We start from the raw sequence: 21,949 nt of genomic DNA on the forward strand, positions 1-21,949 counted from the left end.
TACAGTAATTAGCAGTAATTATTGCCCAGTGAAAATGGGAAAGGCTTAGATCAGGGCATCAACAGCGCTGCGCTCCTTTCAATTATTTTACAACTGTCCACATCATTCCTTCAATGCGTTCGATTGATTGCTGGGTAGTGGAAGGTGACTTTCTTGCCTGGATCCAGCGCGGGAGTGGAGTCTCTGCTCTCTCTTAATTGGGGCAATTTTTATGGCTCGCCTTTCTAAAGAGCGTATGAGATAAAATGGAAGTGGCTCGTTATCTGCATTTCCTAATTTCTGCAAATTTTCCATCACTAATGAGGCAATTTGAGTGAGACGCGGCAGACTTGTCCAGCGGTATTACTGCCTCCTGACAACCCGACAAGCTCGGAGAAGCTTTAGATGATGTGACACTCTGTGCTTGTTGATGCCAAAAGCTTTCAGCTAAGCCTTATTTACAGTGCAAGTCATTCTGGGAATGTACTGATTTACCTAGAGTCTATTGTGGCACTCCGAGTGTCCTTTCACTTTTTACATTCTTTTTTGGTTTCTTGTTTTTGGACCATAATGAGAATGCTGAAGAAGAGAGTCACAATTAAAGCTGATGTTGCATCAGATATATTTTTTCATGTTAAGCCAATGTATGCTAAGTAATGTGGAAGTGTAACATTTCCAGGTATTTATTACCTCTGACAGAGATCACAGTACTGCCCCTGACAATGCCTTCCCAATGTGTATAGTGTGTCCAATTATAAGTTGGTTCATAACAAGGATCCTAAGGGGACTTGTTTCTTGGGATTGATAAATACATTGGGTATAGAAAAGAGTCACCCCTTTATGATCAAATGTTTTTGCTTTTCAGCCAGAAATGAAGACATGCGTTTTGTTTTATTCAGCTGTATTTACTCATTTCAATATATAACATCCAAGTGAAAGATATAACATCAACATGTCAGAAACAAATAAAATGAGGTTCAACAAAATACTGACACAAGGGGGTGATCCTTTTTCCAACGCAGAGATTCTGTTTTTGAATATTTTTTAATTCCGGCCTTTAGTCTGTTGGGATGTCTCTACTAACTTTGCACATCTAGACTTTGCAAACTTTGCCCGCTCTTCTTTGCAGAACTGCTCAAGTTCAGTTAAATTTAACGGTGACCGTTTGTGGAAGTCATTCCACAGATTTTCAATGGGGTTTAAGTCTGAGCTTTGACTAGGCCTCAGAATCTTCAAGGTGCGTTTTGGCAAAGCTCAGTCCTGACTGCATGTGGTCTTTCTTGAAGAGCGGCTATTTTCTTGAAACCTCCCATCCAAGCCACATTTGTTGAGAATTTGTGATATTGTCACATGCACACAATGACCACTGTTTGTCATACATTCGTGCAACTGCTCCAGAGTTGCTGTAGGCCCCTTGGTAGCCTCTCTGACTAGTTTCCTTCTTGCTCTTTCATCCAGTTTGAAGTGATGTCCTGATCCAGAGAGGGTCTGTGTTGTACCAAATACCTTCCACTTAATAATAGACTTTGCTGTGTTTCTAAGCAATAATAAAGCCTTGGACATATTTTGTAACCATCTCCTGTCTTGTGACTTTCTACAGCTTTAGCCCAGAGATCTTTTGACAGTGCCTTGCACCTATACTTGATAGTATGCTCCAGTTGAAGATTGAGAAAATGGTTAGCTACACCTGATTGAGTTTAGTCATGGAGGGTGGTGGTCCTTTTTTTGTTTTCTTTCTGACATGTTGGTGTTGTGTCTTTTACTTGGATGTTATAAGTTGTACTGAGTAAATACAGCTGGATACAACAAAAACTGTCTGTCTGCATTTTAATTTGCAAAGCAACAAAATGTGATTAATTTAAAAGGGGGGGGGGGGTGATTCTTTTCTATACCCAGTGTATATCCCACATTGGGAGAGGGGAGGGACTAGATCAAGAGAGAAATATCTAAGATGGAGACTAAGTTGATTTACAAATTGAGTATTTTTCTCCTCGTGGACTAAATTTGGAATATGATGTGAATGCTTTTTTTTATTATTATTATTATTATTATTATTATTATTATTAGTCCCATAGAACAAATAACATTGCACAATTTTTTTAATAAAATTTGTTATTTCACATTTATTCACATGTGTTATTTCATGTGTTATTTCACATTTCCCACATATTTTGTTCCACAGAATTGAAATAAAGGTAATATTTTATAATACTTCTGCTATCTATGGTTGGGCCATTGCAACCCAGCCTCATGCTCCCGGTAGCCTCCCTGTCACATTCTGATTTGCACTTGGATAGGAGAGGTGGCATATACAGGAACCAATCTTCTCCATTTTGTTCCTGCAGCCAAGATGGGGGAGGAAAAACAGCAGTACACTGCTCTTCCTAGTGAATGGCTGTGCAGAGGGGGCGTGTCTGGACAAGCATAATTGGAAGAGAGTAGGCAGAGTTCCAGCACAGTTAGAGAACTGACCATGCTGTGCTCTCAAGCCTGGTGTGGTCAGCTTTTAATAGGAAAGCATAGGGACTGGCAGGAACACCAGGGATTTCACACAAAGGAAGCAATACAAAGAGAACAGGATACTTTTTCATACCAGTACATGGTACAGCAGACACAAATCAGGAATAGGAAATGTTGGATTTACATTTTTTTTCCATTTCCGGTTCCTATTACATGTACATGTTTATTTTATTATTTATTACAGGTACTTGTATAGCGCCATCAATTTACACAGCATGTTTTTTTTATGTGTGTGTATATATTCTACATTCACATCAGTCCCTGCCCTCAAGAAGCTTGCAATCTAAGGTCCCTAAGTCACATTTCCTACATACACACGCTAGGGCCAATTTAGACAGGAGCCAATTAACCTATCAGCATGTCTGTGGAGTGTGGTAGGAAACCTACGCAGGCACAGTGAGAACATGCAAACTCCATGCAGGTAGTGTCATGGCTAGGTTTCAATCCAACAACCCTAGTGCTGCTAGACAGAAGTGCTAACCACTAGCCACTTTGCTGCCCCTATTTAACATGAGCATCTCCGCTCGGCCTCCATGCCCCTGATGAGGTCATATTTGACGAAACACGTAGGGCAGAGCCGTAGGTTCTGACGTCACCGCACATGTACGTTTGGATGCTCTGAATTCTGGGAGTAGTGTTTTTTTTTATAGGACGTTGTATACAGCCGATATATGTGTTACTAACCATTTTAATAAAGCTACTACATCCGGATTTTATACTGTGTGGGGTGTGTTTGCTCTTTTTATTTTTTTTTTATACCTCCTATGTTGCTTCATATTTGGGGAGAGATGGTGACGTGAATGGTCTTATCAACTAAGCACTGCCTGACTTCTCACATGACTGTCACATACCCCACATCTGGTAAGCCGCAGAGTGTTATGTTGTAGAGCTGGATGGAGAGTGATACTCAACTTGTCTCTTCAGAATTCCCCATAGGTGTTCGATTGAATTCAGATCAGGAGACATACTTGGCCACTGAATCACTTTCACCCTGTTCTTCAGAAATGAAACAGTGGCCTTAGATGTGTGTTTTGGATCATTGTCATGTTGGAAAAGTGCATGACAACCAAGGGCACGGAGTGATGGTAGCATCTTCTCTTTCAATATAAAGCAGTACATCTGTGAATTCATAAAACCATCAATGAAATGCAGCTCCCCGACACCAGCAGCACTCATGCAGCCCCGCAGAAGGACACTGCCACCACCATGTTTCACTGTAGGCACCATGCATTTTTTTTTACTCTTCACCTTTGCGACGCCATTAAGTTTTGAAGCCATCAGTTCCAAAAACATTTATCTTGTTCTCATCACTTCAAAGTACAGAGTTCCAGTAGTGTTCATCTTTTTCAGCATGGGCTCTGGCAAATTCTAGGTGGACTTTTTTGTGCATGGGCTTTAGGAGAGGCTTCCTTCGTGGACGACACCCATGCATGCCATTCCTCTGCAGCTTCCGCCGTAGTGTGTCACAAGAAACAGTCACCCCAGTTTGGCTTTCTACTTTTTTTTTTTTAGCTAACTGCAATGAACTTGCATGGCAATTTTCTTCAACCCCTCTCATGAGAAGGCGCTCCTGTCGAGGTGTTAACTTCCATGGATGGCCTGGACATCTCTGTGAGATGGTTGCAGTTCCTTCTTTGTTAAATGTTTGTATCACTTTTGCTACGGTATTCTGACTGATAAGTAAAGCTTTGCTGATCTTCTTGTAGCCTTCATCTTTCTTGTGCAAAGAATTTATTTTCTTTCTCAGGCCTGGTGCCATTGCTGACAGCAGGAAATGGGAGGGGTTTTCTTTGTTAAGTAACGCCCTTCTAGAATCAACTGTCTGTTGGACACCTGTTTAATGAATAATTAGACTCACCTGGAGTTGGAATTCTTGTTAACTAGGATTTGTTGTGTAAAATTTAGCTTTGCTCCTAAGACTTTCATTGGGGTATATTAATTTTTTCAACATGGTCTTGAATGAATTTGTTAGGAAAAATCCTTTTTTGTGTGTGCAAATCAACAAATCTTGTTTGCAATCAATGGCCGGCATTTGTGGGAGTATTTTGTAGTATAGTGTCCCACAGAAAATGTTGATTCTGAAAGGAAATTAAAGGTTTTCTGACAAATCTGTTGGGGTGTGCTCATTTATGCTGAGCAATGTGTGTGTGTGTGTGTGTAGGTGGACATTATGGGCTTGGCTTCCTCATGTCAAAGTTGCCCCAGATCATACATATATCTATGAGGCTGAAGGTACAGGAGTGCTGTGGCACGCTCACATACCAGGAAGAGCACTGCTTTTTTTCATGAGGATTTCCAGAGAAGAGGTACATTTCTCTCTTTTCCATTAGAGGACACAGCTCTGATTTAGATAATCACCAACTAGATATATTGCCACTTGCAGGAGTAAGACGCTAGGTGCACTAAAAAAATCAATGACTGCCCAGAGAATGGCCCTCCTCCGGGTGGCCAATACTTTCGCCACAGCTGTGGACAACTCAGTTTTTAGCCCAGCATCTTGAAGAAAGGACAGAGAATTTTCCTTCTGGAAATTCTAAGATCGCTTTTTTTTTTTTTCTTCAAACAAGTTGGTGGCTGGGGAACATGCCTACTTACCTAAGCCCGATTTTAATCCAGAGGCTCTCTCCCTCCTCATAAGCTCAGAGACGATCAGCCAGTGAGGAGGGAGCAGGGGGTGGAGCCGAGCCATGCTTTGTGTGTCACTGGACACACAGAGCACAGCTCGGTAGCGAGCCCGCACGAGTGCCCACATACCAAGCAGCTTGCTATGAGCACACGGCAGGGGGCAGGAGCGCGAGCAGGGGACTTGAGAAGAGGAAGGGCTGCTCTGTGCAAAACCTTTACACAGAGCAGGTAAGTATGTTTAAAAAGAGAAGGAAAAAATAAATGAATAAAATATTTTATTTTATATATATATATATATATATATATATATATATATATATTTTTTTTTTTTTTTTCCAATTACTTTATTGTATGGGGCTCCCACGATACTGTAGGGACCCCCACATACCAGGAAAGGCATTGCTATTTTCAGAAGGAATTTCAGACAAAAGCTTAATCTTTCAGGGTACTGCTTTGGCCCAATTAACATTTCTTCATGTCCTCTCTAGATAGCAGATCTTCACTTTTTGAGTTCAGGTCCAGTTTCAGCTGAAATGAGATATTTGCAGGAAATGTTTTAATGAGGGAGCTTACTTTATGCTTCAACCTGCACTTTTCTTTATCCAGAGAACAGCTCGGCAGGCAAAGGAAAGGAGCCAGATAAAGAAACTTTCCGTGGCCTCGAAATACGGCTCTGACATCACTAAATTCTTCTCCAAGGTCTGACATTTCATTGTGATTCTCCCGTCTCTTCCCCTGTACAAGTCTTATGTTTGTCTCTGGTTTTATGTTCTTCTGATTCATGAATACAATAAAAAGATTTATTTGGGTGAGTACCATCTGTTCACACGTGCCTTATTAGTGTGAGTACTAAGCCGAGGACTGAGCGGGGAGTGGCATGTCTAGGGAGACACACAGAGTACTGTTATACCAACAATACTATCATACTCCTTACATCTGCAGGCTTCGGGTGTAAAGGGTGAGAGCATAGGACAGTCTCAGCGGAGAGGTGTCATGTAAAACATTGCATTCATATAATTTATTCAGCTATGTGTCCATATAGAAAACCAGATTGCACCAAGGCAGTCAGCTTATTCCTTTCTACATTTCTTTTTTTTTTCCTTGTACTATCTAAGAGATCATTGCAGATGGGGCTCACCGCTGTGCTCTTCCTCAGCAGCTAGGTGGGTATGCTACACCAGGAGCTCGCTCCTATTATCTGCGGCCATTCAGACACAGTGCAGGATGAGCATCACACAGAGATGTATACGCTAAATTCTCTGACATACATATTACATACAGCTGCCCTGGAATCCTGAGTTGCGCCAGATTTTGGCCTCATTATAGGATGATTTCTGTGTACGTTCAGGACCTGCTACATTGTCGGCTCTGAGCAAAAAAAAAAAACCACCACTGAGTGATCATAACCATCAAATCATGTCAGTACAGAATTCTCCGGAGAAATGCCAAATGTAGGTGACCTAATGTTATGTATGTACAGGTGCTGACTGGAGCTCATCTGCACTCCCCACATATCACAGGCAAATGAAACGGCCACCTGCATACAATAAAACATTTCAAGTATACTTCCACTTTTGCAGTAAAATTTGTGAAAACCCCATTATACATTATTGGGTTGATTTACTAAAGGCAAATAGACTGTGCACTGCAAGTGGAGTTGCTCCAGAGCTTATTAAATGAGGTGAAGCTTCACTTTGCATAGAATACCCAATCACATGCAAGGAAAAAAAAACATTTTTGTGTGCACATGATTGGATGATGGAAATCAGCAGAGCTTCCCAATGTTTCTGACTTTCCCTCCAGATCTGGAGCAACTGTACTTGCAGTGCACAGACTATTTGCCTAATCAAGCCCACTGTGTCTTCCCATTCTAACAGCATGCCTGTTTTTTTTTCTCCTTCTGTTTTTTATATATATATATTTCTTGCCTTGTGGATGTTTCACAGGAAGAGGTGTCATGATTGACTGCAAATTTTTTTTTTTTTTTAAGCAGAGTCGAGTCTGGCCCAGGTTTGTCCTCCTTAAAGTACAATGCAGAAAGCCTACCCTTTACATCTCCAGGCCGTGCTCAAGTCTAGGTACAAACTGATTATGGATATCTGCCTGCACAGTACAGACAGGGGTATTTATGGACAGAACCCACATTTTTGTAGCTTAGGACTTTCCAGGGTATATTAGATACTTCTGGTGCCACACAAATACATATATTTAAAAGTCAATATTTTTTTGTACAAAAAAAAAAATACATGTAGTACTATATCCATATATTTAAGCATAAGGTTCACATATGTTCTACACCAGGGCTGGTATGAAATAAAATGTTCCAGATGCAGACTCAGCATGTTTTGAACATTCATGTGTCTTCTTCAGGACCGTGAACAAGATATGTTATCAATGTAGACCATCATTTCCACAGGGTCATATGCCCTTGAATGTCCTTAGCTACAAAAATGTGGGTTCTGTCTATGATATTCAGCATGTGGACATATGTCCTTCTTTGTAATTAGGGTTATTTATTGCAAACACAGCTGCCTAGCTCCCCTCATAAACAAAGAGAACTAGGTAGGATTTTTCCTTGCTGGAAGGTACAGAATATATCCCCTTAAAAAAGCTAAGCTGCGACCTTTAATTATGTTTATACATGTCCCCATTCACATAGCATAACTAAAAGTAGGTGTTATCCCAATTTGGCTGCAAAAGTGGAAACACGCTTTAATATTCCGGGCAATACACGCAGAGCATTGGTATTATTACATGCTGATGTCCTTGGACCAATCCACCTAGGTGCATGTGGCCTTACAGGCAAAGGAACTCATTGTATTCCATCAGCATCAATCCCCAGCATTTTGGGGTGCCGAGGGGCCCTGCAGGCGAGAGCCTGTCAAATTCTATGACAAACTGAAATAGTGGCTGGATGCTGTGCCGAGCGGTACTCACATTTAGGGATGTAGGCCCAAAATTCCAGCACTTGGACGCTGCATCCGTGCCTCCGGGGCACTGAAAAACAAAGTGAATGGATGCTGACGGGGCAAACCGCATATGTGCAGATATCCTTACATGTAAAAAGTGAAAGTCATGTTTATTTTTAACTTTTTTTTTTATAAACAGCAAAACATGTATGTGGCAGCCGTTTACTGAGAGTGGATATAAAAAGCAGATTCCCAGAACTCGCTTATACCAGCTAACAAAAGGGATCAAACCTCAGAGGAACTGCTGTAGTCATAGTTGGAATGTGATATATATTTGTTTTTCCTGGAATCCTCAGGTTTGGTTGAATGATGTCATTCAGCACTATGATGGTGGCATGAATGTGACCTTGTTAGTATTAGGTTGGCAGCTTCTGCACAGCAAAGGACTTCCACAGTCACTTTAGGTTGTGATAGGTAAATCTACATTGTAGAGATCTTCATTACAACTGAAAGTCTTCTGATCCAGGCACTCCTGCCAGACAGGATGAATAGGTCCTGGCCCTCCTGGCACATTAAAATGCAGCCTAATAAAGGACCAATCCAAGCTTCAAACTGGACAAGTATTGAGTAGCAGCACATTAATGCAGTTATCCCTCTGCTACTCCTTTCTGTACTGTCCTCCAGTTAGTTGACGGTCATGTCCCCGTGTTCTTGATTTTGGGTTTGTGTTGAAAATCCTGCCCCTCCTGAACCTTATTCACCCCCTTGATGTATTTTAAAAGTTTCAATCATGTCTCCCCTTTCCCTTCTTTCCTCCAGACTGGAAATGTTAAGTGCCTGAAGTTGTTCTTGATATGTTTTATCCCCTAGATCAGTGGTTCTCAAGCTTCCTAATGCCGTGACCCTTTAATACAGTTCCTCATGTTGTGGTGACCCCCAACCATAAAATTGTTTACCCAGTAATTATAATCCATGAATTGTCGTTTTACCTTCAATACTGCTGCTTTCAGCACAGTAGCTGCTTTCAACACAGTAGCTGCTTTCAGCACAGTAGCTGCTTTCAACACAGTATCTGCTCTTTACACATCAGAAATATGTGTTTTCTGATGGTCTTAGGCGACCCCTGTGAAAGGGTCGTTTGACCCCCAAAGGGGTCGCGACCCACAGGTTGAGAACCACTGCCCTAGATAAAAGCAGAACATGGCCATTGTTGGACCTAAACTTTACCTGCATGACATTTAGTTTGCTAAAGCATAGTCCAAGGCAGATTACAAGACCCAGGCCAAGTGTTTGTATGATTCCATGGATTGAAATTCCAATGCATGCATCAACTGCATTTCCTTTACATCTGTTCTGTGTGCTGCTATAATCCTCTTCTAAAACAAATATTTTAAAGAAGCAGCAGCCTCCATTCCATACCTCTACATTGAGATGAGGATGTCTCCAGCAACGTAAAATTTGAAATATGCAAAATGAGAAGTCTTCCGTATGGATGGACACACCCGGAACCTTGAAGTTTTATGCTTGTAGAATAAGGAAGTCAAGAGAAACCAAAACTCCTAATTAATACGGTTTCTTTGTGTAAATTGAAGGCAGCATTTCACACCCTGTGAAGCAATCTTCTATTCCTGGCTTTGTGCATATTTTTTTCTTTTTTAAAACATTCTCACAATCCCACATTCCACGCACGAGGTGTTAAAAGGTCCCTGAACCGGAACTTGTCTTGACACTGCTATAGCAGCTGATCTCTGTATATTTGCCACTTCACTTTTTTTTTCTTTACACATCACCTTGATCTACAGATAAAAAGTTCATTAACACCCCTAGACCAGCGTTGTATGCGCTCACGGAAGTCCTGGAAAAATTAATTACAGAGCCGCAAAAAGCAGATGGCAGAATGGTGGCCTGTCCGGAAGGGAAGGGGTTAAAGAGCACATTATTTCTGCTGCAATGACGCCCAGCACCATTTCAAGCCTTAAAATAGATATTTCCACCAGTTTCCATGGCAGCAGCTACTGTACGGTTAAATCTATCAATAGCCGTGAGCGAAGCTGGGAAAATATCACCAGTCAGGGGAGGGAAAGTTAATAATCGCAAGCCAGGAAAAAAAAAATGGCAGATTTCATATCTGCTCGCCCTGCCCGTAAGTCTACAGGTTCCCGCCGAGCAGGTCAGCGCAATGTTAACAGAAAACTTCAGGCGAGAGAGTTCTTTCATAACTATGTAATGCTGCTTTTTGTTTTGGGGCCTGTGGTGGGAGAGGAGTTTGTCTGGGATGTGATGACGCATCGGTGTGGTTATGACCCCATCGGTGAAGTCTTCCTTCATCCACTCATTGCTGCCATTAGGGACCAGGACTCAGTGGATTGCAGCTACTGCCAAGGCTCAGAGTCAAAATGAAACTGTGGCTGCTCAAGGCTGGATTTTATGTAAGACGATTTTTGTCCTGAGTTCTTAATAATTAACCAGTTGCATAAAAAAAAAAACAACAAACAAGCATATTGGGGGGTATGTGTAGTTACAGCAATTGGCATATTAAACCGCATATATCCCAACCACAGCACCACCTGCCTGGAGTTTGCATGTTCTCCCTGTGCCTGCGTGGGTTTCCTCCGGGTACTCCAGTTTCCTCCCACACTCCTAAGACATGCTGGTAGGTTAATTGGCTCCTGTCTAAATTGTCCCTAGTATGTGTATGTATGAATGTGAGTTAGGGACCTTAGATTGTACACCCCTTGTGGGTTAGGGACCGATGTGAATGTACAATATATATGTAAATTGATGGTGCTATATAAGTACCTGAAATAAATAAAATATCCACCACCTTTTCAGGCTACGTTCACACGGAGGAGTTTTTGAAGTGTTTTTGCGTAAAAAAAAAAGCACTTGAAAAGCTTAAGGAAGCTTCTTCCATATGTATGTGAATGTATATCTATGTATGTTTTCACACTGAGGTGGTGCGGTGTAAAAACTCTTGCTTGCAGCACCTTTGGGGCATGTTTGGCGAGTTAAAAAAAAAAAAAAAAAAAAGCCTCTTCCCATTGAATGGCCAGTGCCTCAGAGAAGCATTTTTGGTGCAGTTTTTAAGTCACGGGTCTTTTAAAACCGCTCAGAAAGCATGGTTCAAACGCCTATACATTTTTGCAGCAGATCAGTGTGAAAGTAGTCTTATAGTTTTGAATAATGTGCAGGTTTTTTTGTTGATTGCTTCCCCCCTCCCCCAATTCAGCAGGTTCACCCTCTCCTTTTGCTTTGATTATCATTATCACAGAGACAGAAAGGAATGAGAAATCCAAAATGTTATTGCTGTCACCAGATGCGATTTATATCAATTTTCCATTGGTGACACCCATTGCAGTGCCGGCTAAGACGTAAATCCCTTCACTTAAAATTTTTTCCTAGTTCCTGTTGTGACTCTGGGCCAGGAAATGAAATCTCACTGGACAGACAGCATTAAAAAAAAAAAAAAAACAAAGAAAACCATCCATGGGTATAAAGTGGTTGTAAAGGCTGAAGGTTTTTTTAAATTCTCCGAAGATTTTTTTTTTTTTTCTATTTAAGGCAATGATCAGCTTCCCCTCCCCCAATACTTACCTGAGCTCCATCTCTATTCAGTGATGTGTACAAAAGCAGCAGCTCTCTTCATTGGCACTTAGCCATTGGCATCTGCTGCTGTCAATCACGGCCAGTGCTGAACACACAGGGGTTGATTTAACAAAACTGGAGAGTGCAAAATCTGGCGTAGCTCCGCCTGGTAGCCAATCAGCCTCTAACTTCAGCTTGTCCAATTAAACTTTGACCAATAATAAATAAATAAATTGGTGCAGCTCTGCATTGTAGCCAATTGGCTTCCAGATTTTGCACTCTCCAGTTTTAGTAAATCAACCCCCTTGAGTCAGTTCGGGAGTGAGCCCGCACAAATGCCCCCATCGCATGCCGCTTACTCTGGGGCCCTCGGCAGAGGAGAGGAGCACCAACAAGGGACACAAGAAGAAGAGGATTGGGGCTGATATGTGCAAAAGTAGCAGGCAAGTATAATGTGTTTGTAAACATTATTATTTTGTTCTTAACAACAATCACTTTAACCCGTCCCCTACACTATCCAAAATAGAAAAAGAAATGGATGGGGACATAAAGCGCTGTGCAACTGTTGGCATTATTTAACCGCTTACCTGCCACCATATAGCAGATATACTACCCCTTCCTGCCCAGTGCCATTAGTAGTGTCAGTGCTGTTTTTTTAGCAATGATCAATGTATTGGTGTCACTGGGGATGGATGACCCAGTGTCAGAATGCCCGCCACAGTCCGGCTAAAAGTCGCTGAACGCCACCATTGCTAGTAGGAAAGAAAAAAAAAATCCCAGTATCTATACCGCCATTTGTAATCGCTATAACTTTCACATAAACCAATTAATTTACACATATTGGGATTTTTTTTATTTTTAGCAAAGACGTCGCTGAATAAATTTTTGCCTAAATTTGACAAAATTTGATTTTTTAAATGTTTTTACTGGACATGTTTAATAGCAAAAATTCTAAAATATTTTTTTTTTCTCAAAATTGACGGACCTTTTTGTTGCTTATAGCGCAAAAAATTAAAAACCGCACAGGCGATCAAATACCACCAAAAGAAAGCTAAATTTGTGCGAAAAAAAGGACGTAAATTTCATCTGGGTGCGGTGTTGCATGACGGCGCAATTGTCAGTTAAAATAACACGCAAAAAATGGCCTGGTCGGGAAGAGGGGTAAATCCTCTGGAGGGCAAGTGGTTAAATCCTGAATAATAATACCTGCACTTTAAAGTACATGTAAATCCATTAGGATTATTTAAGGCACATTTGTAATAAGTAGTTCTAACCTTATCTGGCAATAAATCCTATTTTCACTAAGCTCAGATACATTTTGTTTTTGTGCCTCTTATCTTGCAGTCATGTAACTCTACATCTGTCTCATAGTGAAGTGGAGATATGTTTAAAGATGTGACAAAGCTCTGAGTCCCAACAATATATAAAAGATCACATCCCTGGCATCCCTTTAGATGTACATGCTGCTCCCTCCCTGTTCACTGTGCAATCTGCTGTGCAGTTGCTTGCTAAGACTCTATGGATGTTATTTACTAAAGCTGGAGAGTGCAAAATCTGGTGCAGCTCTACACAGAAACCAATCCGCTTCCAGGTTTTATTGTCAAAGTTTAATTGAACAAGCTGAATTTGGAAGCTGATTGACTACCATGGACAGCTGCACCAGATGCTAAGTTCTCAAGTCTTAGTAAATCTCCCTCTGTGAGACCTGCTTCTGGAACAGATTAAACATCTGAGGTCTGCAGCACCCAGGGCTAACAGGGAGGAATGTACATATCTAAAAGGATCCCTGGGAGGTGTCCATTCATATAGCATTGGGGAGCAGAGCTTTTTCCCCAGGAGAAAACTGGAGCATGCACAGTGAGTGGCAATGCTGAAGATGGAGTATTAGCTGGAGTAGCATTGCCACTCTGAAGAAGGAAGTAGACAGAAATGGCAGAATCGCCCAGGCATTTACTAAGTATTGCAGTTATTTACATACACACATTTAAATATATGTATATATGCGCTTCTGCTGGGTTAAAACTGTTGGGGGGCCAGATTGTCCTGCCTAGGGGGGGGTTTCTGGAACACAAGACTCGCTTAACAGAGCTACAGATCCTTTAGTAGGGTAATACAGTGCCCATATATGTATTTTGTTGTGTGTGTAGCCGGAGTTCATCTTTATACTGTAAGTATGTTTTGTTCCCACGTGTGTGTGTGTGTAAATGATATTGAATGTATAACATGTCGGTGGTGTCCATGAATTCCCAAGAGCCCTGCGCTCACAGGATCCTGCTGTTCTGTTAATGAACATATAATCAGTCAATTAGGAATGAGCGGCACGCACTGCACAACCAAATTAAAAATCTGCTTCTGGCTCCATTGTGGGAAATGGAATCTGTCACACAGCAAATGTGCTGAATGTGTACGACAAACCTAAAGGATAAGTTCACTTTTTGTGCATTGTCTTTTTTTTTGAGCTTGGAAAGCATTGCACCAGCAATCAGCAGATTACTGGTGCCATGCAGTACTCCTGCAAACCTGTCAGTGGATCTGTGTGTGCCCTGTACATCCCGTACAGGCAGGCAGATACAGTCTGACAGGAAGACTCAGTGAACTACAACAGCGCTGTGTTAGTACTTTGAGAACTACAAGCTGACAGTCACAAAAGGCTGTCGGACCTTGCAGTTCATTCACAGAACTCTGTGAATGAATGATGTGGCCGTGTGGAAGGAGCCCCGCACACCAGTGCTGTTTCAAAAAGTGACTTGTAGTACAAGGAACTTCTTCGTGTACTGCTGTCACAGGGAGAGAGTGGGCGGTGGAGGCAGCAGTGGGTTCATGCTACACCCTAAAAACGGGTGGAACATGTAACATGTTCCCAAAGATGAACTTATCCTTTAACCGTTTCAATACCGGGCAATTTTACACCTTCCCGCCCAGGCCATTTTTCAGGTTTCAGCGCTCTCACACTTTGAATGACAATTGCGCGGTCATACAACACTGTACCTAAACTAAAATGTTATCATTTTCTTCACACAACTAGAGCTTTCTTTTGGTGGTATTTAATCACCGCTGGGGTTTTTAGTTTTTGCTAAATTAACAAAAAAAGACCAAAATTTTGAAAAAAAAACATGTTTTTCTTTGTTTCTGTTATAAAAGTTTACAAATAAATAATTGTTCTTCATAAATTTAGGCCGAGATGTATTCTGCTACATGTCTTTGGTGAAAATAACCCAAATTAGGATGTATTATTTAGTTTGTAGGAAAGTTATAGAGTTCACAAACTATGGTATAGATCTGAATATTGATCAATCCTGAAGTACTGACAGCCAATCTAATTTCTTGAGGTCCAAGAATGTCAGAATAGTACAGATATCCCCCAAATGACCCCTTTTTGCAACGTAGACAGTCCGACGTACTTCTTAAGAGGCATGGTGAGTTTTTTGAAGTTGTATTTTTTTTGTCATAATTTTTTGGAAAATGAAAAAATTAAAAAAATTATTTTCACCATTTTTTTTTTTTTACATACTGTCACCAGTGCAGTACAGCGTCATCATATAACTGGCATGGCGATCAGGGACACTGACTGGTGACAGTATGAAAAAAAATATATATATATTTTTTTTTTTTTCTTTAATTATTTTTAATTTATTAAAAAAAAATTTTTTTTAAGATTTTTTTTTCATATTTTACTATGACCAAAGTAGTACAATGTTACCATAGTAACATTGCACTACTTTGGGGAAGTGATCAGTATTTTTTTTTTTTTACACAATCTGCTTATAGCAAAGAATTACTTTGCTTTTTTTTTTTTTTTTTTTTACACAATCTGCTTATAGCAAAGATTTACTTTGAATAGATGTCATTCAGGTAAATGCTTGCTTATAGCATTCAGGTTTTTTTTTTTTTGTCCTTAGCTGTGATTTGGCCACAGCTAATCACATGACATGTGCATGTGACCTGCTGTGACCATTCACAGCTAGACACTAGTATACAATAGATTGCATGAATGAAGCCATCCATTGTATACAACTGTCATGTGACCTGCTGTGATTGGTCACAGCAGGGCGCATGGTACTGGCAACAAGGGCAGGTACTCAGATCTGTCATCGGCCGTGTCCGGGGTACACGGCCGGTGATAGATCGCGCCGCTGCGCGGCTCTGCAACCGTGCGCACTACGCATGTGCGGGAGGACGCCAAATGGCGTATACCCCGGAAAGCTAATGCATTTTTGTGGCCGCCAAACGGCTATAGGCCGGGCGGCTAATGGTTAAAGTGAACCTGTCAAGAGAAATAAACGAGGAGTTGCCACTGCTGGGCTTTTGAAATTGTTTATTATCTGGCTGTTATGCTGATGTTGGCTGTTATCAACATATTTTGAATTACTGACCCTGAAAAAAGCGGTAACATTTAATCTGCAGATTTGTTGTAGGTCAGGACTCAGTTGCCTATGCATTGGCTTCCACACTCTATCATTTTCAGGTCAGCAATAGCAGTCTCCATGTTTCTGTTAAGAAAAGCATAGTTCTCAAAGTATTTGCAGCTGACATTTTATTACACCTGCATGAGTGCAATAGAAATGAATGGGTTATCTATATTGCTGCAGGAGTCTATAATGATGATTATTCTTAATTACAATACTGCCTATCAGACTGTACCTACATATCCAACTGCCTGTAAAAGTTCAATGGTACATTGTTGCATGTCCGGCTGCATTGTGAACACGGGGTTCGCTTGTCCAGCATGGACACCATTCAGAGACTTTCTTTTTTTTCTCAATGAAAGCAAGGCATTCTCTGATTGGATAAGGTAGAGAGGTGGGCCACCTTGTCCAATCGGAGAATGTCTTGATTTCAGTGAGAAAATGTAAAGTGTTCTCTGAATGGTGTCCATATCAAGCAGCCTACCTCTTGTGTTCACAGCAGCAGGACAGCTGCCCGTCTCAGAACCAGGAAGTTAGTGGAGTAGTGGTGCGTACCACAATGATTGCCCGCCTCTACAGGGATTAGCCAGGTATGGCATATGCATTCTTATTGGTCCAAGCAGGCCAAAGGTAAAAGTATGAAAAACAAGCCAGGTTTATGTTTACGGTCAGTAAGATTTTCTTCCAGCAGAGGCCTGATTTGTAGTCGAGTTAACTTATCATATTAACAAACTGATGACTGGTCGCTAGGACTGACCTAACTTGAAAATATAAAGTGTTACTAAACCCACAACGGTACAATCAGTCTGTAGATGCAGGAAAGCATGCTGGTTATACTCACTGTGGAACCTAAGGGGCTAATCCTCTGCATTGTATAAAAATGCTGTTTGAACCTGTCTTCATGGATCCTCCTCTTCTTCTAGTGCCCCCCCTCCTGATAAGACTCTGCACATGCTTACTTTGGTGTGTATTGCTAGAGAGGGTTTTTTTTTTTCTTCTCCTCCTCCTACAAGCTTTAACCAGTGCTCTGCTGGACACTGATAGAAGTCACAAGACTGCTATATACTGCTGATGGGAAAAGGTATTTAGCAGTTTATATTTACTAAAATAATTGCATTTCCATGTTGTGTGGGAGACCAGATATAGTGAACGCGGGGACCGGGGAGACCGGGTGTAGTGAACGCGGGGACCGGGGAGACCGGGTGTGGGGACCGGGGAGACCGGGTGTAGTGAACGCGGGGACCGGGGAGACCGGGTGTAGTGAACGCGGGGACCGGGGAGACCGGGTGTAGTGAACGCGGGGACCGGGGAGACCGGGTGTAGTGAACGCGGAGACCGGGTGTAGTGAACGCGGAGACCGGGTGTAGTGAACGCGGAGACCGGGTGTAGTGAACGCGGAGACCGGGTGTAGTGAACGCGGAGACCGGGTGTAGTGAACGCGGAGACCGGGTGTAGTGAACGCGGAGACCGGGTGTAGTGAACGCGGGGACCGGGGAGACCGGGTGTAGTGAACGCGGGGACCGGGGAGAGCGGGTGTAGTGAACGCGGGGACCGGGGAGAGCGGGTGTAGTGAACGCGGGGACCGGGGAGAGCGGGTGTAGTGAACGCGGGGTCCGGGGAGACCAAATATAGTGAACGCGGGGTCCGGGGAGACCAAATATAGTGAACGCGGGGACCGGGAAGACCGGGCATAGTGAACGCGGGGACCGGGGAGACCGGGCATAGTGAACGCGGGGACCGGGGAGACCGGGCATAGTGAACGCGGGGTCCGGGGAGACCAAATATAGTGAACGCGGGGTCCGGGGAGACCAAATATAGTGAACGCGGGGACCGGGGAGACCGGGCATAGTGAACGCGGGGACCGGGGAGACCAAATATAGTGAACGCGGGGTCCGGGGAGACCAAATATAGTGAACGCGGGGACCGGGGAGACCGGGCATAGTGAACGCGGGGACCGGGGAGACCGGGCATAGTGAACGCGGGGTCCGGGGAGACCGGGCATAGTGAACGCAGGGGCCGGGGAGACCGGGCATAGTGAACGCAGGGACCGGGGAGACCGGACATAGTGAACGCAGGGACCGGGGAGACCGGACATAGTGAACGCAGGGACCGGGGAGACCGGACATAGTGAATGCAGGGTCCTGGGTTTAGTAACGCTTTAGCTCCAGCAGCTCCTACTCCTAACCTCCATCCAAAGCTGCTGTGGCTCTGAGGAAGAGGCAAGTCCTCGAAACGCGTCAGCCTTTTGGATGTCTACACTCCCTATTGCGGACTGTTACTCAGCGCGGTGTTGACCCAGCTGTTCTCTATGATGTGCCTTGACTATATTGTCATTTGTGAGTACAACACCTACTTTATTTTTTATGGTAATGCACTAGGCCTGTGTGCCCTCTGTTTTTTCTTTCTTCTTTCCTTTTTTCCCCACTCTCTGTCCAGACCTGTTCTGCCTACTGCTCTCTGCGATAATGCCAGCGCCAGAAGGAAAATATATGACTCTTAAATGGTGGGCCTGTCATTTAGTGATGACTGGTCTACATTTTTCGAAGTTTTTAACTGAACTCTAAGCACAGCTGTTTCTTTGGATGCACTTTATATGAGATGCTACAGTTTCTCTTAATGTTTGATAAAGTGATTGGAGTGGCTGCTGCACCAATCGATAGCCCATATGTAATGGCATTGCTGATGCGACGTGTGGAAAATGCACTAATTACAGTTTGACAAACTAGTGAGAACATTATAATAAAAAAACTCTGCACCCACCTCATGTAACGTTTTCATTCAGAATCGTTGCTTTATATTGCACACTTACAAATAAACACGGCATGGCATTCGTATATTCACTGTACAGGTTTGCAACATAATACTTCGATCACATTAAAAACATAAAATCTGAAAGAAACCTAAAAGCTGAACCTTGATGACATTTTGTTTAATAGGCTGATGTGACTCAATTATCACATGAAATAGAATGTTATGTTTTGTATTTCCTTTGGATTACAGGCGCTATCCTAGTTGCAGGGTGGCCAAATTGGTTGAGTTCAATGAGTGACACCACTGCCTTGGAACGAACACGTATCCTGAAGGTCAATGGCACCTCTGGAGTGGGGAGGGACGGGGCTCTTTTTGATAAAAGTTAAGCTGGGTTACTGCAACATCTAAAACCACTGAACACAACAATCTGGAAGGGTTAGAAAAAGGGTTTTTCATTCCTACGAAGCAAAGGGGTGCATGGACTTCTGCAAGGATGCCAGTGCTACGTTCATATGCAGAGAGCCTCGCGCTGCAGATCACTTATGTTTAGGATGTAGAAGGAAATCTGAACACCAATGTCTCACAGAGCAGCTCCTAAAGTGGTATTAAAAACAAAAAGGTAAGCTGCAATATATTCCATTTTTTTTTTTTTTTTTAAGGCCTTTTCCATGTTTTCACCTGGTGATCTGGCCAGTACCACACCTCCTGTAGTAGAGTGCCCCACTCTGGATGAAAGGGCACAAGAGAAACCCTTGGACAGCAGCACTGTTCACTGGGGAGGGACAATTAGATGTACTAGCAGATTTAGATACAAAAATTGAAGCTGAACTCCAACTACCAGGTTCCAACAATTGTAAAGGCTTTAACTGACGGTTGATCATACATGTGGTAAATAGTTTGTCCCAACCCTGAAACTGCTACATCTGCAGCACAGCTTGTTCTGTTGAAAAAGAACAGACATACTGGCCAGATTATCAGGTGAAAATAAAAAAATGCCTAAAAAAACAAATGCAGTTTAATACTGCTTTAATAGAATATCCCCCCCCAAAAAAAGTTTACCAATGTAATTTGTTAAGAGTATATTAAATGTCGACCAGTTTCATCTTTTTAGGAAGTCTACTGGCACATAGCTATGAACTGTAAAACGCTGGTGACTTAGGGCCAGTTCACATCTGTGTGGTGTGTAACCACTTACCTCTGTAAAATCATTTTCCTGAAAGCACATCAAAGATGCAGCAAACTGTTTTGTTTTTTTAATGCCCCACACATAGGGTGCCTAGGTATTAAGGGGCCTTAATGTGACTACTGAAAGCACTACATAAACTATATATAATTGTGCCTGGGAGCGGTAAGTTCTAGCATGCTGGGCCTTGTAGTTTCCTGCAATATTAAAGCACAGGAGGGTGTTCATGCCTGCTGTATTCTTAGCATGCGACTGGTGACATGAATATCAGATGCAGCACATCTCAGCCTTGCAGAAGCCATGTTGGAGGTAGAGTCATGTGACTTCTCCCTCACATCTGACCTATCAACAAAGAAGCAGGTAAAGACCAACCATAACCCCTCAATCCCAGGTGAAGGAACACCATTGCCCTGCATCCTTTCCAGTGAGCTTTTTCTTCCCCAAGATGGTCAGTATTGGGTATCTTGAGCGCTGACCGTTCACCAGCAGATGAATTGGGGGCAGCCCATCAACCCTTTATTAGGGCAACTGCCTGCCTGCCTGCCTGCATGCATACATACATACACAACAACCTCAACTGGCTTCAAGTACGACCTTTGACAGCCAAGTGGGCAGCTTGTTGCCGAGTCAAACCTACATTTAAGGGGAGAGGAGATAAAACTGGCTGCCTGCATACCCACTGTATTGTCATACTACCTGCAGCCTACCGCATTTCAGCAATGTTTTGCTCAGAGACAGGTGCAGCAAAATGGTTTCATTTCTTATGGAGAGAAGACAATGTCTATTTTACTTAGCTGCAGCTATTTCTCAGCACTTCCAACATCACTAAGTAGCACTCTTGTCACTTGCTCACCTGACCCATACATATTATAACTGCAATAAGTCCACTGACATCTCTAATATATCTCTGCATGACAACAAAAAGGACGTGGATGAAATCTGCCTGTGTTGCTGCCCCCCCCCCAAATGTCCTGAGGCCAACAATAGTGATTGTTTTTACTCCAAGCTCTACATGAACAGATTTATCATTACTGCACCTGAGTGCATCTGCACTTTAGCCATGTAAGCATCTTCTTGCATTCTGGGAAACAAAGGTTCTTTCTCTCCTTCTAACCAAATTCAGGTGGAAAATTATTTCTGCCTTGACGAGCTGATAAGATAATGCAATATTACCCATCCCCCTATGGATCTCCTGTTTCTGTTAGGTGGGAAATCTGGAGCTTCAGAAGAAGGATGTATCAGAGCAGAAAGCTCCAGCTAGTCTGAAATCGTCCTTCGTCAGTACACTGTACATGCGCTGGGGCAGGGCCTTGGAATAGGGGGCGGGTCTTGGAACCGTAGTGCGCAGGATGACTTCCCGGCCTGCAGGGGGAGGGAAATCTGTTCCAGACATAACCTTCCTGTCTTCTGGTAAACTGGACTTTTTCAGATCTTCTTCCAGTGGGCCCAGGGTGGCAGCCTAAAAACAAAAACTGATATTCAGAACTATAGCAGAGGTTTATGAAAATTTTCATTACAGGAGGGGGTATGCAAATACGTCTACAGCTAACACACCTATATTTTACAGTATTAATGCAGTTCAATAAACAATGGACTGATATGAAAAAGCTTCTCCGCTTCAATGTTTAACTACTGCAATGAGGCACAGGGGGTTCAATAGAAAGGCCAATCCCCCCTTAGGCTCATCAAGGGGCATTTGATGTCAATGGCACTTGTAGAGGCTAGGCTGACAAAGGACGCTGCCAGCTGCCAAACAGCCATCGCCCTTAACAATACTGCAGCCTAGTTCCAGTGTCCCTGGGATAACTGCACTGGGTGGTATGGATAGCCATAGGTACACACTGCTCATCCTGTAACACCTCCTATGCACTCTGCATGGCCGGCAATGGGAGGCTGATAGTCTCTGCTGGTTGGCTCTTTATCAATGGCACTAGTAGATGTTGGGCCAGTTGCTATCAGTTGAAGGAAGGTAAGGGGCTCCCGCTTGGGGC

At 42.8% G+C, this 21,949-nt stretch overlaps 2 protein-coding genes across 4 annotated transcripts in view; one reads left to right on the forward strand and one right to left on the reverse strand.

Moving 5' to 3' along the window:
- ZRANB3 (zinc finger RANBP2-type containing 3) overlaps positions 1-5,939 on the forward strand; it is a 427,423-nt gene extending 421,484 nt beyond the window's left edge. For both annotated transcript variants that reach the window (XM_089683596.1, XM_089683597.1), the window contains one exon: positions 5,731-5,939. In XM_089683596.1, the coding sequence (XP_089539722.1) occupies positions 5,731-5,829 (99 nt within the window). In that variant the 3' untranslated portion in view covers positions 5,830-5,939. The remainder of the gene's footprint in view (positions 1-5,730) is intronic.
- Positions 5,940-18,790: 12,851 nt separating this feature from the next.
- RAB3GAP1 (RAB3 GTPase activating protein catalytic subunit 1) overlaps positions 18,791-21,949 on the reverse strand; it is a 204,090-nt gene continuing 200,931 nt past the window's right edge. For both annotated transcript variants that reach the window (XM_089683600.1, XM_089683598.1), the window contains one exon: positions 18,791-21,417. In XM_089683600.1, the coding sequence (XP_089539726.1) occupies positions 21,181-21,417 (237 nt within the window). In that variant the 3' untranslated portion in view covers positions 18,791-21,180. The remainder of the gene's footprint in view (positions 21,418-21,949) is intronic.

This window comes from Staurois parvus, unplaced genomic scaffold (genome assembly GCF_062004578.1).
Source record: "Staurois parvus isolate SC_StPar_1 unplaced genomic scaffold, SC_StPar_1.0 ptg000315l, whole genome shotgun sequence".
Classification (NCBI taxonomy): domain Eukaryota; kingdom Metazoa; phylum Chordata; class Amphibia; order Anura; family Ranidae; genus Staurois; species Staurois parvus.